At 46.4% G+C, this 20360-nt stretch overlaps 1 protein-coding gene across 1 annotated transcript in view; it reads left to right on the top strand.

Annotated features, from left to right (window-relative positions):
* The window catches only part of SLIT1 (slit guidance ligand 1), a 175168-nt gene that overhangs the window by 15835 nt on the left and 138973 nt on the right, over positions 1–20360 (top strand). Inside the window, exons 2-4 of the mRNA XM_070781276.1 lie at positions 4416–4487; positions 6680–6751; positions 13231–13302. Coding sequence (XP_070637377.1) covers positions 4416–4487; positions 6680–6751; positions 13231–13302 — 216 coding nt within the window. The remainder of the gene's footprint in view (positions 1–4415; positions 4488–6679; positions 6752–13230; positions 13303–20360) is intronic.

Genomic DNA, 20360 nt, shown 5'->3' with positions numbered 1-20360 from the left:
TGGACGTGCAGTGGCCTGGGTGTGGTTTGGTCCCAACCCCACTGCTTATGAGTTGCGTGGCACGGGGGAAATTTCGTCACCAATTTCTGCCTCAGTTTCCTTATCAACATGATTCATCTCGTAGGCTACTCTGTGTGGTGAGATGAAATGAAGTATGCTTAGAGGTGGCTCAGAGCCTGCACACAGAGGTGCCCAGTAGAGAGAAGTGCTGGATGTGGGCTCTGGTGGCAGGAACCTTGGGGAGCCCAGGGTAGCTCTGCGTCCTAACTTCTTCCTGAGAAGCGAGTATGGGAATTGCCCTCAGAGAGGGCCCACCCCATTTGGCTACTCTGGATGCAGAGGTCTGAAGGTCACAGTAGTTACTCCGTTTTTTCCCAGGCGGCTTGCCGGGGAGGGGTCTCCATGGCAACAGTCAAGACCACCTGTTATAGGAATCAGGCACTGGCGAAAAATGACCTCCTTGCCTCATTCCAGCAGCCTGTGCGGAGGGTTCCAGGGGAAGTGGCCTTGCCAGGTTGAAAACTCGATCCTGGTGGGCCGCCTGGTTGTGGGGAGAGAATGGGGACAGTGGAGGCCATTCTGTCAGGCTAAGTGGCCGTTATAACTTCTTAAGCTGCAGCCCGGGACCTGGAGCCCAATGAGAGCTGCGCCTGCCTCACAGGCTGTCTTCTTGAGGGCTCTCCCTTGAGAAGAGGCTCTCGGTTTAACTCTGGGTTAGAGAGCAAGGCTGATGGGGGAGGCCAGGAGGGGGTGGGCGGACCTCTGTCGACATTCTTGCCTGGAAGCCGCCAGCAGGGCCTCCAGAGAGAAGGGCTGCGTTTGCTCTGCTGTCTGCACCATTGTCCTCCTCTGTCTGCCTGTCCCAGGTCTTTTCTGGAGTGGAGAAGGGGTGCAGGAAGTGAGGAGGAGAGGTTGGAGTCCATTGATGGCTGAGGAACGCACCCCAGAGTCTGCTCAGTGGAGCCTGGTGGCAAAGGCGAGGAGAGAGGCAGATAAATAAGAGCATCATCACCAGTCCCCTTCGACCCTCCTCCGCAGTCTGCCTGCATATGGGAGTTCCATCCTCAGGGATTCTAAGCTCCATTTGGGTTCTGCCTTGTTCAGACACGTCTTAACATCTGTCTTTGCTTCATTTTGCTGTCTGTGAATTGAATAATTATTGTAGTCAATTGCTTGATGAACCATGGTTGCCATGAGAAGGAATGAGTGAATGATTGTAAAATTCAACAGATTTCTCATGACCTTTGGCTGAGTAATTCCGTTTCCAGGAACATATTCCTCCCAAATGCCCACTGAACTTTATGTGGTATCATTTATTATTGAACAATATCAAAACAGTCCATGTGTTCCAGTAACAAGGAATCAGGGCATGCCCCTTTACTTGATATATCCAATGAAGGGGATCCTTCATTTCGATCAAAATCATAAGTGAAGATTGAGCAGGGGATGACATTGTAGAAGATGTGTATACCATTTACGTCTCACTGTTGTATCTTTAGAACCTTGCAAAATGCTTTGCGAATAGCAAGTCTTCAAAAAATATTTGTCAAATTATCTCCACAATATAAAACTTGTATCCAAAGGCTTGAGAGAAAATATTCCAGAATATTAACAGGGGGTTCTTTCTGGGTGATGAGCTTATGTATGATTTGAATTTTTTCTTTATTCTTCAGGAAATTGAAAAAATTCAATAAAGTACACATATTGCTCTTATTTTTCAGTGCCATAACTTGCCTATTTTGTTGGCTTAAAAAAATATAGATCTCTTAAAAATTCAAACAAAATAGAAAAAAGAAATGTGGCAAATCGCCCCCAGCAAACTCATTCTGTGCATCGACCTCTACTTATAGCCTGTGAGTTTTTACATAAGGGGGCTCAGGGCATGCAAGCTGTATTGAAACCCTTTTCCCAAGTGCTGCATCAAGGAGTCTTCCCTGGTCAACACAAAGGAATCTCTACCATTTTCAATGGCTGCATGGCATTCAGTTTCACAGAGGCACTGAAACTTAACGAAGTGCTGCTCTGTCGCCCTCCACTTAAATTTCATATTTTTGTGCTTATAATCAATGCTAACGTAACTTTATAATCAACAACCTTGAGGTTTGGGGTTCAGGGATGAAAGTTTCAACAGGACAGCCCAAAGGAGGGGACCAGGTTTCAGGACTTCAAGAAGACATTCTCATTGTTTGAAGCAGGGTCATGTTACAGAAGGAGCAGCAAAGAGAGGCTCAGAGGTGGCTGTTTCAGGGGAGAGTGTTTAGTTCAACAAAAAGAGTCCTTTACTTTCAAAAGAACCTGTCTTGAGTGGAGAAGGCATCCCTAGCATTTACAGCAGGAAGGGCTCTGTTACCTTGGACAGGCCTCAAGCCCCTTAGAGAGATCCTGTTAGAAAAAAGGTAAGGAGCAGGGAACAAGTTTTTCCAGCTGCTCTGAAGGATCAGGAGCCAGGCTCAGGGGAAGGGCAGAGACAGTGATGGGTTGAATGAATTACCAGCTTGTCAACCTGGGGAGAGACCCTGGCCTGGTGGGAGGAAGAAGGCTGGGCTCCAGGATCCGATGACCACGGGTTGGGATCCCTGCTCTTTCATCACCGGATGTGACCTCGTGAAGGTGCTGCACCTGAGACTCTCTTCTCATCTGTAAGACACAGTAACTGCCTTTCAGCGTCTTGTGAGGGTGCACACAAAGCCCAGCTCCTAGAGTGTGTGGAAACCAATATCACCTTGTTTTTGGTGGAAGCAACTCTAGAACATCACACTTCCAAAACACTTTTAGGAAAGGGAACTTGGTGTTTTTCAAAGTAGCTTGGACTTAGCTTGGGACAGTGGCTACAGCTGGAACCTTTGACCAAAGTTGGTAAATGAGGAGACTGGGCTGCAGGGAACTCTGTGTGTGTGTGTGTGTGTGTGTGTGTGTGTGTGTGTGTGTGTGTGTTTGCGTGTGTTGGGGTGGGTGCTGTTGGGTTGTTGTTAAGTGTGTTGGGGACCATGATGATGGTGAGAAAGAGGAGGAGGCCGTGTGACTGGGAGCACGGGGCTGCACAGGAAGACAGGTCAGGTGTGAAGGTGACAGCTGGGTTTGGAGCTGGGCCTGAGTGAGAGTCCACTGTGTGTGGCTCCATGGACAAACTCTCTTAGGAGAGTGCCTGATCCCTGGAGTGGCCTCCCTTTCCCAGGCTGGACCGGGTTCCCATGAAGAGGAATGGCCTGCAGAGGCTGAGTGAGCTTTCCTGGGAGGCTGGGTGAAAGGGGGAAGGAGGTGAGGCCAGTCGGCCTCTGGGGTGGGGTCCATGTCCAGGGTGCCCAGGGCGTGACTGGGAGGGCCAAGGGAGGAGCATGGCCTTGGGAGGGAGGAAGAGCTGGAGGCCAGGACGGCATGAGGGGAGGAGCCACTGAAGTCGTGGGATCGGGGCTCCCTGCCTGGGCCTTGTCCTCCTGTCCCCTCTGCAAGACTGGTCTCAAGCAGCTCCTGTCCGGAGTCACGCTGGCTCCCTGTCTGTCCTCTGCTTGCTTTCTCAGGCCCGCTTCAATCAGAACCCACCTTCCCCCATTCCTGCTTCCCATGGCTCCCAACCTTCAGCGTCTCCTCCCCTGATAGCCACACGTTCCGGATTTTCTCCTTCCCTGGAACGTTCGCTCCATCTCTCTTGCGGTGGCTCTGCCTTGTCTTTGGGGCCTCAGCTTGAGTCCCACTTTCTCAGCTCCTTTAGTGTCACGGCCCCCTCTGCTGTCTCCCGCTCTGACTATGGATGACTCATGGGAGCCAGGGCGGCCAGGTGATGGCAGTGGTACCCCCAAAGGGGTGCTTTCCACGTGTGGGCCATGCTTTTTACTTGTTTATGCCTTATTTTAATCCTGTGAGATAAACAGTTATTATCCCCGGTTTACAGATGAGGAAACTGAGGCTCAGTGGTGATTCTGCCTGAAGAGCCTCTCTAACTAATTTCCAAGTTCTTTCCTGTGTGAATGTCTTGTCTTTTCAATGAGACTGAGCTATTTCAAGGCAAAAGCCATGATTTGGTGTTCTGGAGCACTCCTAGTAGTGAGCCTGGCCCCTAAGTGTTCCTGTTGGTTGAACATCTGCTGCAAAGAGGTCTTAGTTTATTTTTTAAATTTTTTTATTTATTTTTTTTTATTTTTTGGCTGCACTACTCAGCATGAGGGACCTTAGTTCCCTGACCAGGGATTGAACCCATGCCCCCAGCAGTGGAAATGCAGACTCCTAGCCACTAGACCACCAGGGGAGCCCCCAGCTTGCTAAGACAACATAGACTTGGGGTCCTGGAGCTTGGCTGGAAGCACCCAGTCTCATTGGTGAGATGACTGAGCCACGTGGAGAGGCAGCCTGGAGCTGAGCGCCGGCCTGAGGCCCACCACGGGCAGCTCACCATCTCCCTCTCTCCTCTCCTCCACCAGGGAACTCAACGGCAACAACATCACTCGGATCCACAAGAACGACTTCGCGGGACTCAAGCAGCTGCGGGTGCTGTGAGTATGAGATGCCGCCCCTTGTAACCTTCCTCCTGCCCTCCCCGCTCAGTAGTGGTCTCATGGTAGAGCCATGACTGTGGATCCTAGGGCTGTAGGCCAGCGGGGCCCCTACCCTGCGTAGTCAGTCTTGGGGTGACGTGAGCAGTAGGTCGAGGTGCTGCTAAGTCCTGACCCACAGTGGCCACTGCCTCACACATAACTGAGAAAACTGGGTGTGGAGCGGGTACCAGTGGCCCCTGCCTGGCAGAGCCTGGGCAGATGGGTCTGCCTTGTCCATTGGCTGGCTGCTAGGGTGAGGGAAGACCAGGTCTGCTCAAGCTGCCATAGCAAAAGGCCACAGACTGGGTGGTTAAACAACAAAAATTAATTTTCTCATAGTTCTGGGGGCTAGAAGTCTAAGGCCAGGATGCCATCGGGGTTGGTTTGGGGAGGCCTCTGCTCCTGGCCACCTTCTTGCTGTGTCCTCAAGTGGCCTTTCCTATGTGTGTGCACAGGGATATCCCTGTGTCTCTTCTTATGAAGATACCAGTCCTGTCAGACTAGGGCCCCACCCTTAAGACCTCATTTAGCCTTAATTCTGTACCTGAAGGCCTTACCTCTAAACAGAATCCCAAGAACTTTCGTGTATGAATTCTGGGGAGGAGAATAGCCTGATGCAGTCTATAACAGTCTCCACAGCTCTTTTGAACTTGTGCCCCAGAAAGAATTCCCAGCGAGGCCACAGACCCCTTGATTTGAGGAGGAGGTTATGGGGGGCAGTTGAGGACGGAGGTTACCCCTTCAGGTGCCTGGCAGTGGCAGACATTGGAGGTGGCAGGTATGGCTTTGTTGGGCTTGGCCACCAGCCAGCAAAGGAGTTACCCATGGCACCTGCCTTGTCAGGCTGGGCAGGGGTGAGGAGTGAGGGGAAGGGGTGGATCCCCTCACGTCTCCTGCTCTGAATGTCTCAGCCTACAAACTCAGGTGTGCAGGGAAGAACTGCAGTTCTCTATTTTCTCTACTTCAACTCAGTTTCTACTTTGAGCCAGTTTCAACACCCCACCTGGCTGGCAAGGAAATTCATTATGGTCCTAGGGTCCCTCATTCCCTACTCCCTGGGTAATTCAGGGGTCCTTGGCCCTAGCTCTTTCAGAGCAATTGACTTTGTGGCTCGGAAGATCCTTGGAGGAGCTGGTGAGCCTGTGGTTGATCCTCTCTGGGATCATAGCTGTCCATCACTGTGGAAGGGGTTTCTGATTCTCCAGAACCCCTGACTCTGACCCCTTCCCAGGTTCCAGGAAACTCCTCTGAGTCTGGGGAAGCCCCCTTTCCATCTTGGTGTTACCCCACCCCCCCCACCCAATCCCCAGACTCCAGCGTAACCTCCTCAACAGCCCAGGTGTTTGGACACAAAGCAGAGGAAGATAAGAGTTCAGTAGCAGTTTCTGCCCCCTGCCCTGCCCCAAACCTCATCTGAGGCCCTTGTGGGACCCCATAAGCCACCTGCTTGAGGGGAAGGAGGGGAAAACATGAGAGAAAGACATACTCAATGAGCTCAGAAATTACTGTGCAGCAAGTGATCTGCTGGTGAAAAATGCTGCCCTGTCAGCCAGATGCTCTGGGTTTCAGGGAGCGTTGGCGGTGAGGAGGGGCAGAGTTCCCCCGAGCCAGGTGGTTCAGTTGGCAGCAGATGTGGCCAGGCAGAGTGGGGGCGCTGGCAGAGGGGGTGTCGTCTGCCAACTGCAGAGTGTGTTTGTTGCATGTGTGGGCTGTGCCCAGTTGGCACAAGCTCCCTTCCCCCCACTACTGGTTGGTTCCCCTGCTCTGCTCCATGGATGTGTGCCCTCTGGGCTGGAGAAGGGCGTGTGCACCAGGAGTGCAGAGCTAGCCCCTGCTGTCTGGACGCCCGCTTCCCCGAGCTTGCCTTTGGAGCAATGGCCTAATGCTCTGTTCCCCATGGCCTTCTGCCATGCTAACAGCTTCAGAGGGTCAGTACTGGTCAGGGCTGGAAGCACAAATTGCTGTCGGGGCTGAGTGTGCTGAGGAGCCAGTGTTGGAAATTTGCGAAGCTGGGAAGAAGTGTTAACTCAGGTCAGGGCTCGGGAGTGTGTAGTCTCGGGCACTGCTCCTGTTTCACTCCCTCGTGCCAGCTGTTTCTAGGAGTCCTTGTCCACTATCCTGGAGCTGTCCTTGTCTCTTTGCTTCCCCAGGCAGCTGATGGAGAACCAGATTGGAGTGGTGGAACGGGGGGCTTTTGATGACATGAAGGAGCTGGAGCGGCTGTGAGTATCCATGGGTGCTGGCTCAGGAAGGAGGTGGGGGCTGGCAGAGGGGACTGAAGCAAGTTGAGCCTTCTGGGAGGAGCCACTGCTGCACACCCAGCCTGCTTCCTGCCTGCAGGGGGCTAGGGGCAGCGGCAGTGTGGAAGGGGTTGCAGCGTCATCATGAGATGATGGCAAAGACAAGCTGGAGAGGTCCCCACCCCACATTCTAAGCACAGCGATCTCTGCTGTTTTTCCCTGAAAATACATTATGGCAAAAAATCCACACAGTGCAGAGGAAGCGAAATTCCTTCCTATAATCTTATACCCAAGACGTAACCAGTCATTGATTTGTGTGGCTTTAAAGGAAGGACTGGTGCCCAAGGGACCAACTGCAGGGATGTCCCAGGAGCAGTGTCTGGGGTGCTTGGGGCCACAGCACAGAATTGAAGGTGGTATTCTCTGATTTGCATCCTTTGTTCGTTTGGGGACTTTTGAGTTTGAAAATAGTTCTTGATCAATTTTTGCATTTCAGATTGGCAATAATGAGAAAAAAAAGGAATGTGGTATGGGTGAGGTGGGGTTGGCCACTGGCTTCGTTTTTCTGCTTTGGTTTGGCTGCAGGTGTCAAGAGTTCATGCCTTTTGAATCAGAAAGTCCATTTTATTTTAAGGAAATAATCAGAAACAGAACTGAAAATATGTATATCAGTGTATTCACTGCACATTAGTTAAATATAATAAAAGTTGGAAACAGCCATTCTGGTGGAGATGTAAGGTATAAAACCACATTTTTGAAGAACTGTTAAGGCCATAGGAATGTGTCCACACTTAATATAATGTTAAGTGGGAAAGGGAGGAAGTGACTTTTGTTTAAATGAAATCAACTTGTATGTGTGCAGAATACAAGAGGAAGAAAACAATTGAGATTGTTAGCTCTCATTACTTTGAGTGGTGGAATAACAGCTAACTTTAATTTTATTCTTTGTGCTTTCCTTTTTTGTGGATTTTTTCCCCACAGTGAGTTTATGATGATAATTATAGCTTTTATCGATTGCCTTACTCTATGCCAGGCACCAAGATAAATACTTTGTCCTTCAATATTTCATTTAATCCTTAAAACAACACTGTGGTCAGCGGTGTCATTCAGATGAGAAGCGGAGGTGCACAAAAGTTAAGGCACTTGCCTTATTAAATGATTATTAAGTGATTAAATGCAGAAGAGGGGATTAGAATCCAGATCATTTTGCCGCCAGAGCCTGAGCGCTTAATGGCTGTAATCTAACACCTCACTTTCCTCTTTTACTTCAAAGAAAATTAGGTATTAAGTAAATGGAAAGAAGATGATTGTCTCATTGCTTTCCTGTAGCCTGGAGAAAAACCAAGCTGAACTTTTTCTTATCCGGGTCTAAAACTGAGCCATAAGGAACCCAGAGCTACAACAGATATTTCGTCCCATGTTTATTTTCTTTCCAAGGCTCAGAGCAAAAGACATGCTCACGACCTCTCTGTGGGGTGATTTGGTCCTTACGCATTTCAGCTCTGGCTCCGGGGCTGCCATGGCCTGCGGGAAGAGAAGAGGTGGGCAGGAATGTAGCCAGGACTGGTGGCCCTCGCCACACCTGCTGCTGACACCCAAGCGTGGGCGGGATCCTCTTTTTTGAGTCATGACATGTAGCTGGAGACTTTTGTCCCTTCTCTCCTTTTCCTATTCTTTTTTCCTGGGTGAGTCACCAGCAGCTGCATGGCAGACTGTTCCTGTGGTATGTGACAGCTCTGTCCCCGGGGAGTCCAGTGCCGGCTGTGGATGGCCCACACCCTCTCCTCTGACTTGTTGGAGACCAGTGGTGGATCAGTTAATCATAAAAGCTGGATAAAGTAGGGAGTCATAGAAACTATCCATTTGATGTGAAAACTTATGTGCATTTGCTGACCTGGCTCCGTGTTTTTTTTCTTTCTTTCAATTTTTGCCAATGTCTTACTTTTTAGGTTCTTTAAGGCAAAGTGAGATTTTTAGAGGGCCCTTGGAAGCAATCTGGCTGGGAAATTGTGCATTTCTTTTATGACCTCCCCCTGCCACCCCCCAGTCTTTTACCCAACAACTCTTTAATTAGCATCTTTCGTTATAGTGATTCTTTCCAAGGCAGCCAACCAGCTTTTCTAGAGATGACTCTCTTTTCACACTAGTGTTTCATTCATCAATGTAATCATTATTCATTTATATAATTATAAGTATCTCTGGCATAAGCAGGTTTGGGAACAGACATGATTGGTTCTTTTAAGTAGTTACAGACTTGAGCCCAGAAGCAGACGCAGGTGGTACTGCCGGCCGTGAGGATGGTGGGTCACTGGGCTTGGTTGTTTGATGTTGAAGGGGGCAGAGCACTCAGTCACTCCGAGTGGGCTGAGGGGGAGGAGCACGTGTAATGTGGAGTGGGAGCCACGGAAACTTCTCCCACTCGGTGGTGACTTGGGGGAGTCATTCACATCCCACTCCCCTCAGCTATCAAAGAGACAGCTCAGCCAGGCCTACAAACATATCTTTAGAACCTGAGAGCCCAGCCACGTGGTGAGATGACGATGGTCAAACTTTCTCCGGGGTCATTTCAGGGAGGAGATGGGAGGTTATGTGCATGCTTTGTACTCAAAAGAGAGAAAGTCAGCTTTCCCTTCTGCCTCCCCTCCGATGCTGAGGTACTGCCTACAGTGCATTTATCCCAGTGCCAGGCACGAATGAGGCCAGTCGGGGCCTTACTACCCCTGCCATTTTTCTTAGCTTTCTGCAGGTCACTCCACATGCTGGGTCTCTCCTTTGGTGTCCTTTGATTTTCCACTTTAGCAGTTGAATGTCTTTTCCTTTTAAGTGTTTTTCAGAAACTGAAGCCAGGGAAGTGAGAAAGTCTTAGGGGAAAACAAAACAAAACCCAGTGATTACCATGCAGTGTAAATATAGGATTAATTTATTGGATGAGCTTAAGGAAATTGGAGCGATCTGGTATCTACTCCTGTTGCTTTAAGGATTACATTGGTGGTCCTTTATTCCCCCCAAGGCAATGATGTGTTTCCCGAGGAGCCTGACCTTTAAAGTAAACTTCTTCCAGCTGGTCTAAGATTGTAACTCTAACTGTCCTGTGTTGGAAAATGGTACCTTTCTCACATGTCAGATGAAAGGTGACCTCCTAGGAGGTAACCACAGACCAACGAGACTCAGCTCGTCAAATTATATTTCCTCCTCCCTCCCAGCAGAAGAAAGCTTTTGCCCAGTTACTTTATCATCCTCTAGAGCTGTTAAAGGAGATGGTTGTGGGAAATTCAAAATATATGGTAGACTAGGGGCTCCCTGGTGGCTCAGTGCTAAAGAATCCACCTGCCAATGCAGGAGATGCAGGAGACTCTGGTTTGATCCCTGGGTCAGGAAGATCCCCTGGAAGAGGGAATGTCAACCCATTCCAGTATTCTTGCCTGGAAAATCCCATGGACAGAGGACCCTGGTGGGCTACAGTCCGTGGGGTTGAAGAGTCAGACATGACTGAGCACCCACACACAGTAGACTGCAGTGCTTCTCAGCCTTGATGTGCACTCAGAGCCCTTGGGGATCTGGTTGAGATGCAGAGCCCGAATCAACAGGTCTGGGGTAGCCTGGGACACGCCTCTCTCACCAGCTTCCTAGGTGATGCTCCTGCAAGGTGGTCCACAGACATGGTGTGAGTGCCAAGGTTTTGTACTTTGTAAGTGTCATTCCCCCCACCTCCCACAGGCCCTGCTGTTGGGTAGGAATCCTGCACTCCAGTGTCAGAGAATTGGTTACCGAAGCTGTCAAGATGAGTCAGGTTAAACTTCACTGCCTTCCTCAGACAAGTCTGAATTTTTTCTGCATTGTCTGTAAGGCCACATTCCAGAACCAAACTTCTTACTCCTGCCTATGTCTATAGTACTAAATAATCTTCCAGCTATAGAAGAATTAGAAATGATGGACATACTAAAAGTAACATAATTAAAAATAGATTTGTCATTCTCTATTGTCTGGCATGGAAAAGAAAGCGAAAGTGTGAAAGTGTTAGTCACTCAGTTGTGTCTAACTCGTCTCTTTGCGACCCCATGGACTATAGCCAGCCAGGCTCCTCTGTCCATGGAGTTCTCCAGGAATACTTGAGTGGGTAGCTGCTTCATTCTCCAAGGGATCTTCCTGACCAAGGAATCGAACCCGGGTCTCCTGTTTTGCAGGCAGATTCTTTTTTTTTTTAAATTAATTAATTTATTTTAATTGGAGACTAATTACTTTACAATACTGTAGTGGTTTTTGCCATACATTGACATGAATCAGCCATGGGTTTATATGTGTTCCCCATCCTGAACCCCCCCTCCCACCTCCCTCCCTATCCTATCCCTCAGGGTCATCCCAGTGCACCAGCCCTGAGCACCCTGTCTCATGTATTGAACCTGGACTGGTGATCTTTTTCACATGAATCAGCCATGGGTTTATATGTGTTCCCCATCCTGAACCCCCCCTCCCACCTCCTATCCCTCAGGGTCATCCCAGTGCACCAGCCCTGAGCACCCTGTCTCATGTATTGAACCTGGACTGGTGATCTTTTTCACATATGATAATAAACATGTTTCAATCCTATTCTCTCAAATCATCCCACCCTTGCCTTCTCCCACAGAGTCCAAAAGACTGTTCTATACATCTGTGTCTCTTTTGCTGTCTCTCATATAGGGTCATCGTTACCATCTTTCTAAATTCCATATATATGCATTAATATACTGTATTGGTGTTTTTCTTTCTGACTTACTTCACTCTGTATAATAGGCTTCAGTTTCATCCACTTCATTAGAACTGATTCAAATGCATTCTTTTTAATGGCTGAGTAATACTCCATTGTATATATGTACCACAGATTTCTTATCCATTTGTTTGCCGATGGATATCTAGGTTGCTTTCATGTCCTGGATATTATAAACAGTGCTGTGATGAACATTGGGGTACGCGTGTCTCTTTCAATTCTGGTTTCCTCAGTGTGTACGCCCAGGAGTGGGATTGCTGCATCGTATGGCAGTTCTATTTCCAGTTTTTAAAGGAATCTCCACACTGTTCTCCATAGTGGCTGTACTAGTTTGCATTCCCACCAACAGTGTAAGAGGGTTCCCTTTTCTCCACACCCTCTCCAGCATTTATTGCTTGTAGACTTTTGGATACCAGCCATTCTGACTGGCATGAAATGGTACCTCATTGTGGTTTTGATTTGCGTTTTTCTGATAATGAGTGATGTTGAGTATCTTTTCATATGTTTGTTAGCCATCTGTATGTCTTCTTTGGAGAAATGTCTGTTTAGTTCTTTGGACCATTTTTTGATTGGGTCGTTTAGTTTTCTGGAGTTGAGCTGCAGGAGTTGCTTGTATATTTTTGAGGTTAATTCTTTGTCAGTTGCTTCATTTGCTATTATTTTCTCCCATTCTGAAGGCTGTCTTTTCACCTTGCTTATAGTTTCCTTCGTTGTGCAAAAGCTTTTAAATTTAATTAGGTCCCATATATTTTTTTTTTTTCTTATTTCCATTACTCTAGAAGGTGGGTCATAGAGGATCCTGCTGTGATTTATGTCAGAGAGTGTTTTGCCTATGTTTTCCTCTAGGAGTTTTATAGTTTCTGATCTTACGTTTAGATCTTTAATCCATTTTGAGTTTATTTTTGTGTATGGTGTTAGAAAGTGTTCTAGTTTCATTCTTTTACAAGTGGTTGACCAATTTTCCCAGTACCACTTGTTAAAGAGATTGTCTTTTCTCCATTGTATATTCTTGTGCAGGCAGATTCTTTACAGTCTGAGCCACCAGGGAAGCCTGTCTGGCATGGAAAGACATCTGCAAATTGTTGAGTAAGAAAAATTCAGGTGGCTTAATGCTTTCTCTTCTACTATTTGAGGCTTTACAAAAATATTAAGCATGCATTTTCATAAATAATTTAAAAATCTATAATGATATTTTCAATTTGAAAAAAATACCTAAAGCAATAAAACTGTTGAATCATCCTTGGGCCAAATGTGAATGAAAGCAATAAAGAATCAGAACCCTGTGGTCAGTCCTATCCCATTAGGGTATATCTCACATTTCAAGAGTAGTCAGGTATCCAGTTCACAAACAGATAACATTTGAATCAGTCCCTGATACAGGGACTTAGAAATCTAAAGTGAAGATAATGATGGGCATGGATGGAATAATGGAAGGAAAGATGCTCTTTTTACTGACTGCACAGGACATGTCAGGTCCTCCACTGAGGGGCTTTCAGATGTTCTATTCTTATCCTCCCCAATGTTGGATGGTGAATTTCCTACTTTACAGATGAAGAAACTGAGGCTCAGAGAAGGTGACTCCCTGGGGTTACACAGTGACACATTAGGATTTGAACGCTGGGCCCTCTGACTCTGAATCCTGTGCTTTTTGAAAAGTCGTTTGGGTTTCCTGGACAGCTTGGCCACTTCCAACCTCTCCTCTCTTCTCTTTTTTCAGACGACTCAACCGGAACCTGTTGCACACGTTACCAGAGCTGCTGTTCCAGAATAACCAGGCTCTGTCGAGGCTGTGAGTGACGCTCCATGGATGAAAGCTCTCTCTGTGGTCTTATCCCGTGCCCTGTTGGGGGTGGGGGAGCAGTGTGTGGTCAGTGGAGCCTGGACATTCCCATGACCGTGACCCCCACACTCCTCACCTGGCAGGCATCATCCGGGTGATCTAAGGCCATCTTTCTGCAGTGCTTTTAGGGACATTTCTCTGTGGCAAGCACTAGATAGAATTGGTAGTCTGTCCAGTTCTGTGTGCTGCCCCTGGCAGTGTGGTGTGGTGATGTTCTTGGGGTGGGCATACTTGCCAGTCGTGATGCCAGACTTTATAGAGAGGACAGTTCTCATGCATCTCTTGCTGCCTTTGATAACCTGCCTTGGGTGGAAGGTTTATTCATTCAAATAAGCCCTTCTTGGATCTATTTTCAACTCAGAGTAATGAGGTCTGCCAGCTTGTTAAAAGCATGAAGTCATGCTTTTATTTGTTGTAAATGTGTTTCTTTCAAGTTTAAAATGTAGTGGCCAATTCTGTGGCTCCATGATTTACCAGATATGTCTGTAATTGTTCTCCTGTACAATTGTGGGATCTTGGGTTGGACAGGACCTTAGAGATTACCTAAGGAATCTCTTCTGCAGCCTCTTAGTGTATGTATAGTCTTTTAATCTTTGCTTGGCTACTTCCAGTGGGGAGTTCATCACCTCCTTGGGCAGCCAATTCCATTGTTGGACACATCTGTGTATTAGAAACATTTTCTTAACTTTGAACGCTAAATAGGTTTTTAATAATTTTTGATTTTTCTAGCTTTGCTTTCTGTAAGTACCTAGAACAATCAAGGACAGTACTTTTGTTCAATTTTGAGGAGTTTTCAGGTTTTTTAATTTTGAGTTGGGAGGTTTAGTTATCATTAACAAACCTGAAAAACCATTGGTTTGGACCTTCTGTGTGCCCAGCAGAGCACTGTGTGAGATACTGGGCTGCTGGTTCTTCCCTGAAGAAGCTTATAGGACCCCATGTAGGTGGTGGTGCATGTAAGTCTGGAGATGCAATGGGTAAGACAAGGGGTGGAGGCTGGGTGGGGTCGGCACCATGGGGCTGCAGAGTGCTGAGAGGTGTGCCTGTGGAGCCTGGAGCTTGATCTCTCTTCTCTGATTAAATATGGCTAGTTCTTTCCACCTCTGTCCTGATTGCCGCTCCTTGGTAAGCCCGGTGGTCTGAAGGCAGCCACAGAATTTCTCATGGATCCTGCTTTCGAGGTTTTGTTTTAGGGTGGAGCTCTAACTTTCAGTTCTGTCCCTTTCAGTTCTGTCTCTCTGGTCACTTCCTGTTTCCTTCTTCTGACCTAGAGGTCTCTCCACAGAGGTGGAGACGATCTCTCAGTGAGGATCTCTTCTGCTGGCCTTTGCCAGCTTGAGCTAGGCCTTCTCTGTCAGCCCCCCTATAACTGGTAGGCTGGCCCTTTGGTGCCAGGCACATCCAGGGTGGTTTGACTTTTCTTTCCTTGATGGCTGAAGGCACAAGATCCTTCCCAGCAGCCTAGGCACCCCCTTAGCCTGGGGGTCAGCTCTTGCACACAAGGTCCATGCTGCTCCTGGTCCCTGGTGGGCAACTGGCCTTGTCCTGACTGAGCCCCAGCAGCTCTCGTTTTCTCTTGTTCTGTCCTTTCTCCAAGCTGCCTCTTATGGGAGTTATCACAACTTTCAGTTTAATTCAGTCGCTCAGTCGAGTCCAACTCTTTGCGACCCCATGAATTGCAGCACGCTAGACCTCCCTGTCATCACCAAACTCCCGGAGTTTACCCAAACTCATGTCCATCGAGTTGGTGATGCCATCCAGCCATCTCATCTTCTATCGTCCCCTTCTCCTCCTACCCCAATCCCTCCCAGCATCAGACTCTTTTCCAATGAGTCAACTCTTCGCATGAGGTGGCCAAAGTATTGGAGTTTCAGCTTCAACATCAGTTGTTCCAATGAACACCCAGGACTGATCTCCTTTAGGATGGACTGGTTGGACCTCCTTGCAGTCCAAGGGACTCTCAAGAGTCTTCTCCAACACCACAGTTCAAAAGCATCAATTCTTCGGCGCTCAGCTTTCTCCACAGTCCAACTCTCACATCCACACATGACCACTGGAAAAACCATAGCCTTGACTAGGTGGACCTTTGTTGGCAAAGTAATGTCTCTGCTTTTCAATATGCTATCTAGGTTGCTCATAACTTTCCTTCCAAGGAGTAAGCGTCTTTTAATTTCATGGCTGCAATCACCATCTGCAATGATTTTGGAACCCCAAAAAATAAAGTCTGACACTGTTTCCATTGTTTCCCCATCTATTTCCCATGAAGTGATGGGACCAGATGCCATGATCTTCGTTTTCTGAATGTTGAGCTTTAAGCCAACTTTTTCACTCTCCTCTTTAACCTTCATCAAGAGGATTTTTAGTTCCTCTTCACTTTCTGCTATAAAGGTGATGTCATCTGCATATCTGAGGTTATTGATATTTCTCCCGGCAATCTTGATTCCAGCTTGTGCTTCTTCCAGTCCAGCGTTTCTCATGATGTACTCTGCATATTAAGTTAAATAAGCAGGGTGACAATATACAGCCTTGATGTACTCCTTTTCCTGTTTGGAACCAGTCTGTTGTTCCGTGTCCAGTTCTAACTGTTGCTTCCTGACCTGCATACAGGTTTCTCAAGAGGCAGGTCAGGTAGTCTGGTATTCCCATCTCTTTCAGAATTTTCCAGTTTATTGTGATCCACACAGTCAAAGGCTTTGGCATAGTCAATAAAGCAGAAATAGATATTTTCCTGGAACTCTCTTGCTTTTTCGATGATCCAGTGGATGTTGGCAATTTGATCTCTGGTTCCTCTGCCTTTTGTAAAACCAGCTTGAACATCTGGAAGTTCATGGTTCACGTATTGCTGAAGCCTGGCTTGGAGAATTTTGAGCATCACTTTACTAGCGTGTGAGATGAGTGCAATTGTGCGATAGTTTGAGCATTCTTTGGCATTGCCTTTCTTTGGGATTGGAATAAAAACTGACCTTTTCCAGTCCTGTGGCCACTGCTGAGTTTTCCAAATTTGCTGGCATATTGAGTGTAGCACTTTCACAGAATCATCTTTTAGGATTTGAAATAGCTCAACTGGAATTCCATCACCTCCACTAGCTTTGTTCATAGTGATGCTTCCTAAGGCCCACTTGACTTCATATTCCAAGATGTCTGGCTCTAGGTGAGTAATCACACCATCGTGATTATCTGGGTCATGAAGATCTTTTTTGTACAGTTCTTCTGTGTATTCTTGCCACCTCTTCTTAATATCTTCTGCTTCTGTTAACTCTCTGCAAAAATTCATCCTGAACATCCTTTCTCCTGGTCTCCTTCTGTGCTTTTCTTTTCCCTTCTCTTAAGCCCTCTTAGCCCTTTGCACATTGGCCCCTACTCTCCCAGCATTATTCACCTGCTTTGACTTTCTTCCCTTCGGTCACGTGGATGCCCTTCACCATCTAGGGTTTGGAGCAAGTCCCTTGTTGCTGTTAAGTTCTGGACACTGCTTTGATCCTCTGTCATTTATTTTATTTTTAAGAACTTTTAAATTTATTTTTAAATTTCAGCTTTGCTAAGGTATAATTAACAAAATTGAAATTACTTAAAGTGTGTCCTGTGATAATTTGATATACACATGCATGATGAAAGGGTCCCCTGCTTCCATCTAGTTCTTTAACATATCCATTATCTCACATATTATTGAAGGGATTCAAGTTTTACTTTTTTGGTAAATTCCAATTATGTTAGGACTGTGTTTCAACAATAGTCATCATGTCATACATTAGATTGTACTCTGTTACCAGCCTCTCTCTATTTGTCCATCCCACAGCCTCTGGCAACCACTTTTCTACTCTGCTTCTATGAATTTGACTTTTTTTTTAGATTCCTCATGTAAGTGATAGCAGGCTTCCCTGGTGGCTCAGATGGCAGAGAATCTGCCTAGGAGACCCAGGTTCAATCCCTAGGTCGGGAAGATCCCCTGGAGAAGGAAATGGCACTCCAGTATTCTTGCCTGAGAAATCCCATGAACATAGAAGCCTGGTGGGCTACAGTCTGTGGGTCGCAAAGACTCAGACACGACTGAGCAACTTATACACACACACATAAGTGATACCATGCAGTATTTGTCTTTGGCTTATTTCACTTAGCATAATCCCCTGGGGGCCACCCATGCTGTCACAAATGGAAGGGTTTCCTTCTTTCTCATGGCTGAATTATATTCTACTGTATATGTGGTTACTGTATATGTTGATCCATCTATCTATCTAGTCCCTAACTAAGCCAGTCCTTATGCAGAGCACTGTTGGCCTGGATGAAGGGAGACTATTTTCTCTAGCTCTCCTCTTCTTTTTAACCATTGAAAAATTGAAGTATAGTCAATTTACAATGTTACTTTCTACTGTATAGCCAAGTTATACCCATATATATATGTATATATATACATTCTTTTTCATAATGGTTTATCATAGGATATTTAATATAGAAGGTCCTTGTTGTTTATTTTTATATAGTAGTGTGTATATGTTAATTCCAAACCCCTAATTTATATCTCCTCCTGCCCCCTGCTATCCTTTTTAGTAATTAACCATAAGTTTGTTTTCTATGTCTGTGAGTCTGTTTTGTAAATAAGTTCATTTATATAATTTTCTTTGGATTTCACATATAAATGATATTATAGCATATTTGTCTTTCTCTTTCTGACTTACTTCACCTAATATGATAATCTCTGGGTCCATCCATGTTGCTGCAAAAGGCATTATTTCATTTCTTTTTTTAATAAGTGAGTAGTATTCTGTTGTATATCCTGGTGGCTCAGATGGTAAAGAATCTGCCTGCAATACAGGAGACCTGAGTTCTTCCTGGGTCAGGAAGATTCCCTGGAGAAGGAAATGGCAACCCACTCCAGTGTTCTTGCCTAGAAAATCCCATGGACAGAGAAGCCTGGCAGGCTACAGTCCATGGGGTCACAAAGAATCAGACTGAGCGACTAACACTAACTAACTATATATACACATCTTTATCCATTCATCTACTCATGGGCATTTTAGGTTGCTTCCATGTCTTGGCTATTGTATATACTGCTGCTATGAACATTGGGGTATATGTATCTTTTTGAATTAGAGTTTGCTCTGGATATATGCCCAGGGATTGCTGGATCATATGGTAACACTATTTTTAGTATGTTTTTTTAAGGAACCTCCATACTCTTCTCCATAGTGACTATACCAATTTACATTCCCACCAACAGGGTAGGAGGAGGGTTCCTTTTTCTCCACGTCCTCTCCAGCATTTATTATTTATAGACTCTTTAATGATGGCCATTCTAACTGTGTGAAGTGATACCGCACTGTAGTTTTGATTTGCATTTCTCTGATAATTAGCAATACTGAACATCTTTTCATGTGCCTGTTGGCCATCTGGATATCTTCTTTGGAAAAAAGTCTATTTAGGGCTTCTGCTCATTTTTTGATTGGACTTTTTTTTTTATATTAAGCTGGATGAACTGTTTGTATACCTTGGAAGTTAATCTCTTTCAGTAGCATCATTTGCAAATATTTTCTCCCAGTCTGTAGACTGTCATTTTGTTTCCTCTTGATATTTCTTAAGCCCACCTGTGAGTACAGGTGTTCAGGCTGATGTGACTTTGGGGAGGACTGCTGTGCAGCACTCCCCATGTAGATCAGCCTAGAACTTAAATTCATGACCAGGGACAGTACTTCCTGACGCCTCTCCAGTTCAGGTCATCTCAAAACGGGTACATGCTGAGAAGAAATGATTAAACAAGACTTTTTATTGATCTGGATGTTTATCCCTGGTGTCAGGACCCTGTATTTTTTCCCCTGGTGATGGTTATAGGGAAGGATGCAGGAGCAAGTGCCTAAAGACTTACTTGCTAATATTCTTTTCTATCCTTCTCATCCCCAATCCACTGACTTGAGCATCTGGCATTCCAAACATCTCTGTTTACTCTCCCAGTGGTCTGGCTGAGGAGCATTTGGGCATTCCTGCTTCCAGAAACAGGACCTGCAGGCTGGTGGGGTGGGGTGGGGTGGGCTGGGGTATGGTAAGGGCATCAGCAGCAGACTCATGGGCTCCTCTTGACAGGAAATGAGGCACAGTGGGGACCAGAGGTGTGAGGGGTATTTCTAGTTCTTTCTGACCATCTACTTTATTGTCCCACTTCTCCCGGCAGACCAGTGTCTTAGGTTTACCAGCAGCATCTCAGTTCCACTGTGACTTTGGTTGACACCATGGTCACTCCTCTCTTACTTCCTGTGACTTTGGAGCTCAGATCCCCTTGTGTCTGTGGTCCCAGCCCAGATTTCTAGGGAAAGAATCCGATTGGCCCATCTTCGGCCAGGCATTCACCCCTGGGCCAAGGGGATGAGTTGTGGGCAGTGGGACTGTCTGGCGCAGTCACACTCTGGACCCCCTCTTAGGAGGAGGGAAAGAGGGGAGGCAGGGCTTGGTGTTTCTGGTCTCTCATCTGGTGACGTTTCTTCTCCTTTGAGAGATCTGTTACTAATCCTTTTCAACTGGAACAAGTCACAGATTTTTTTCCCCCCACTGGGGTCATTATGCTATATCAGCATGACAATGAGAGACCAGGTGTGCAGGGTAAGGAGCTGACACAAAGCCTGTCAGGTGGAGTGTGGCCCACATGTCAACTGATTTTGTCTGTGAAGCTTCCAGCAGTTAAAATCCTGTGGCTGGTTATTCCTCACTAACGTTTCTCCAGTTGGTGGATTAGTCAGCCCATTTCTTTCCACGTTCAGGACGAGAGAGATGATTGGTTTGGACCAAGAGCAGTTTGGTAATCGGGTTGGAAATAGACACCAGGCCTTGAAGGGACCATGAAAAGTCTGAAAATGGGCTTAAACCTTGATGTAGAAATCTAGCGTTTGGGGATTGACCCTAAGGTCAATAAAATATGATTACAAACATGTTCACTGCAGCATAATTTAGAATGTTGAAATATAGAATATTGAAAAGAATATAACAACCAAAATGTGCAACCTTGGGGGAACTATTAAGTAAAC

Source organism: Bos indicus, chromosome 26 (assembly GCF_029378745.1).
Source record: "Bos indicus isolate NIAB-ARS_2022 breed Sahiwal x Tharparkar chromosome 26, NIAB-ARS_B.indTharparkar_mat_pri_1.0, whole genome shotgun sequence".
NCBI lineage: Eukaryota > Metazoa > Chordata > Mammalia > Artiodactyla > Bovidae > Bos > Bos indicus.
The sequence above is the reverse complement of the archived record's forward strand: the minus strand, read 5'-3'. Positions and strand labels throughout refer to the sequence as shown.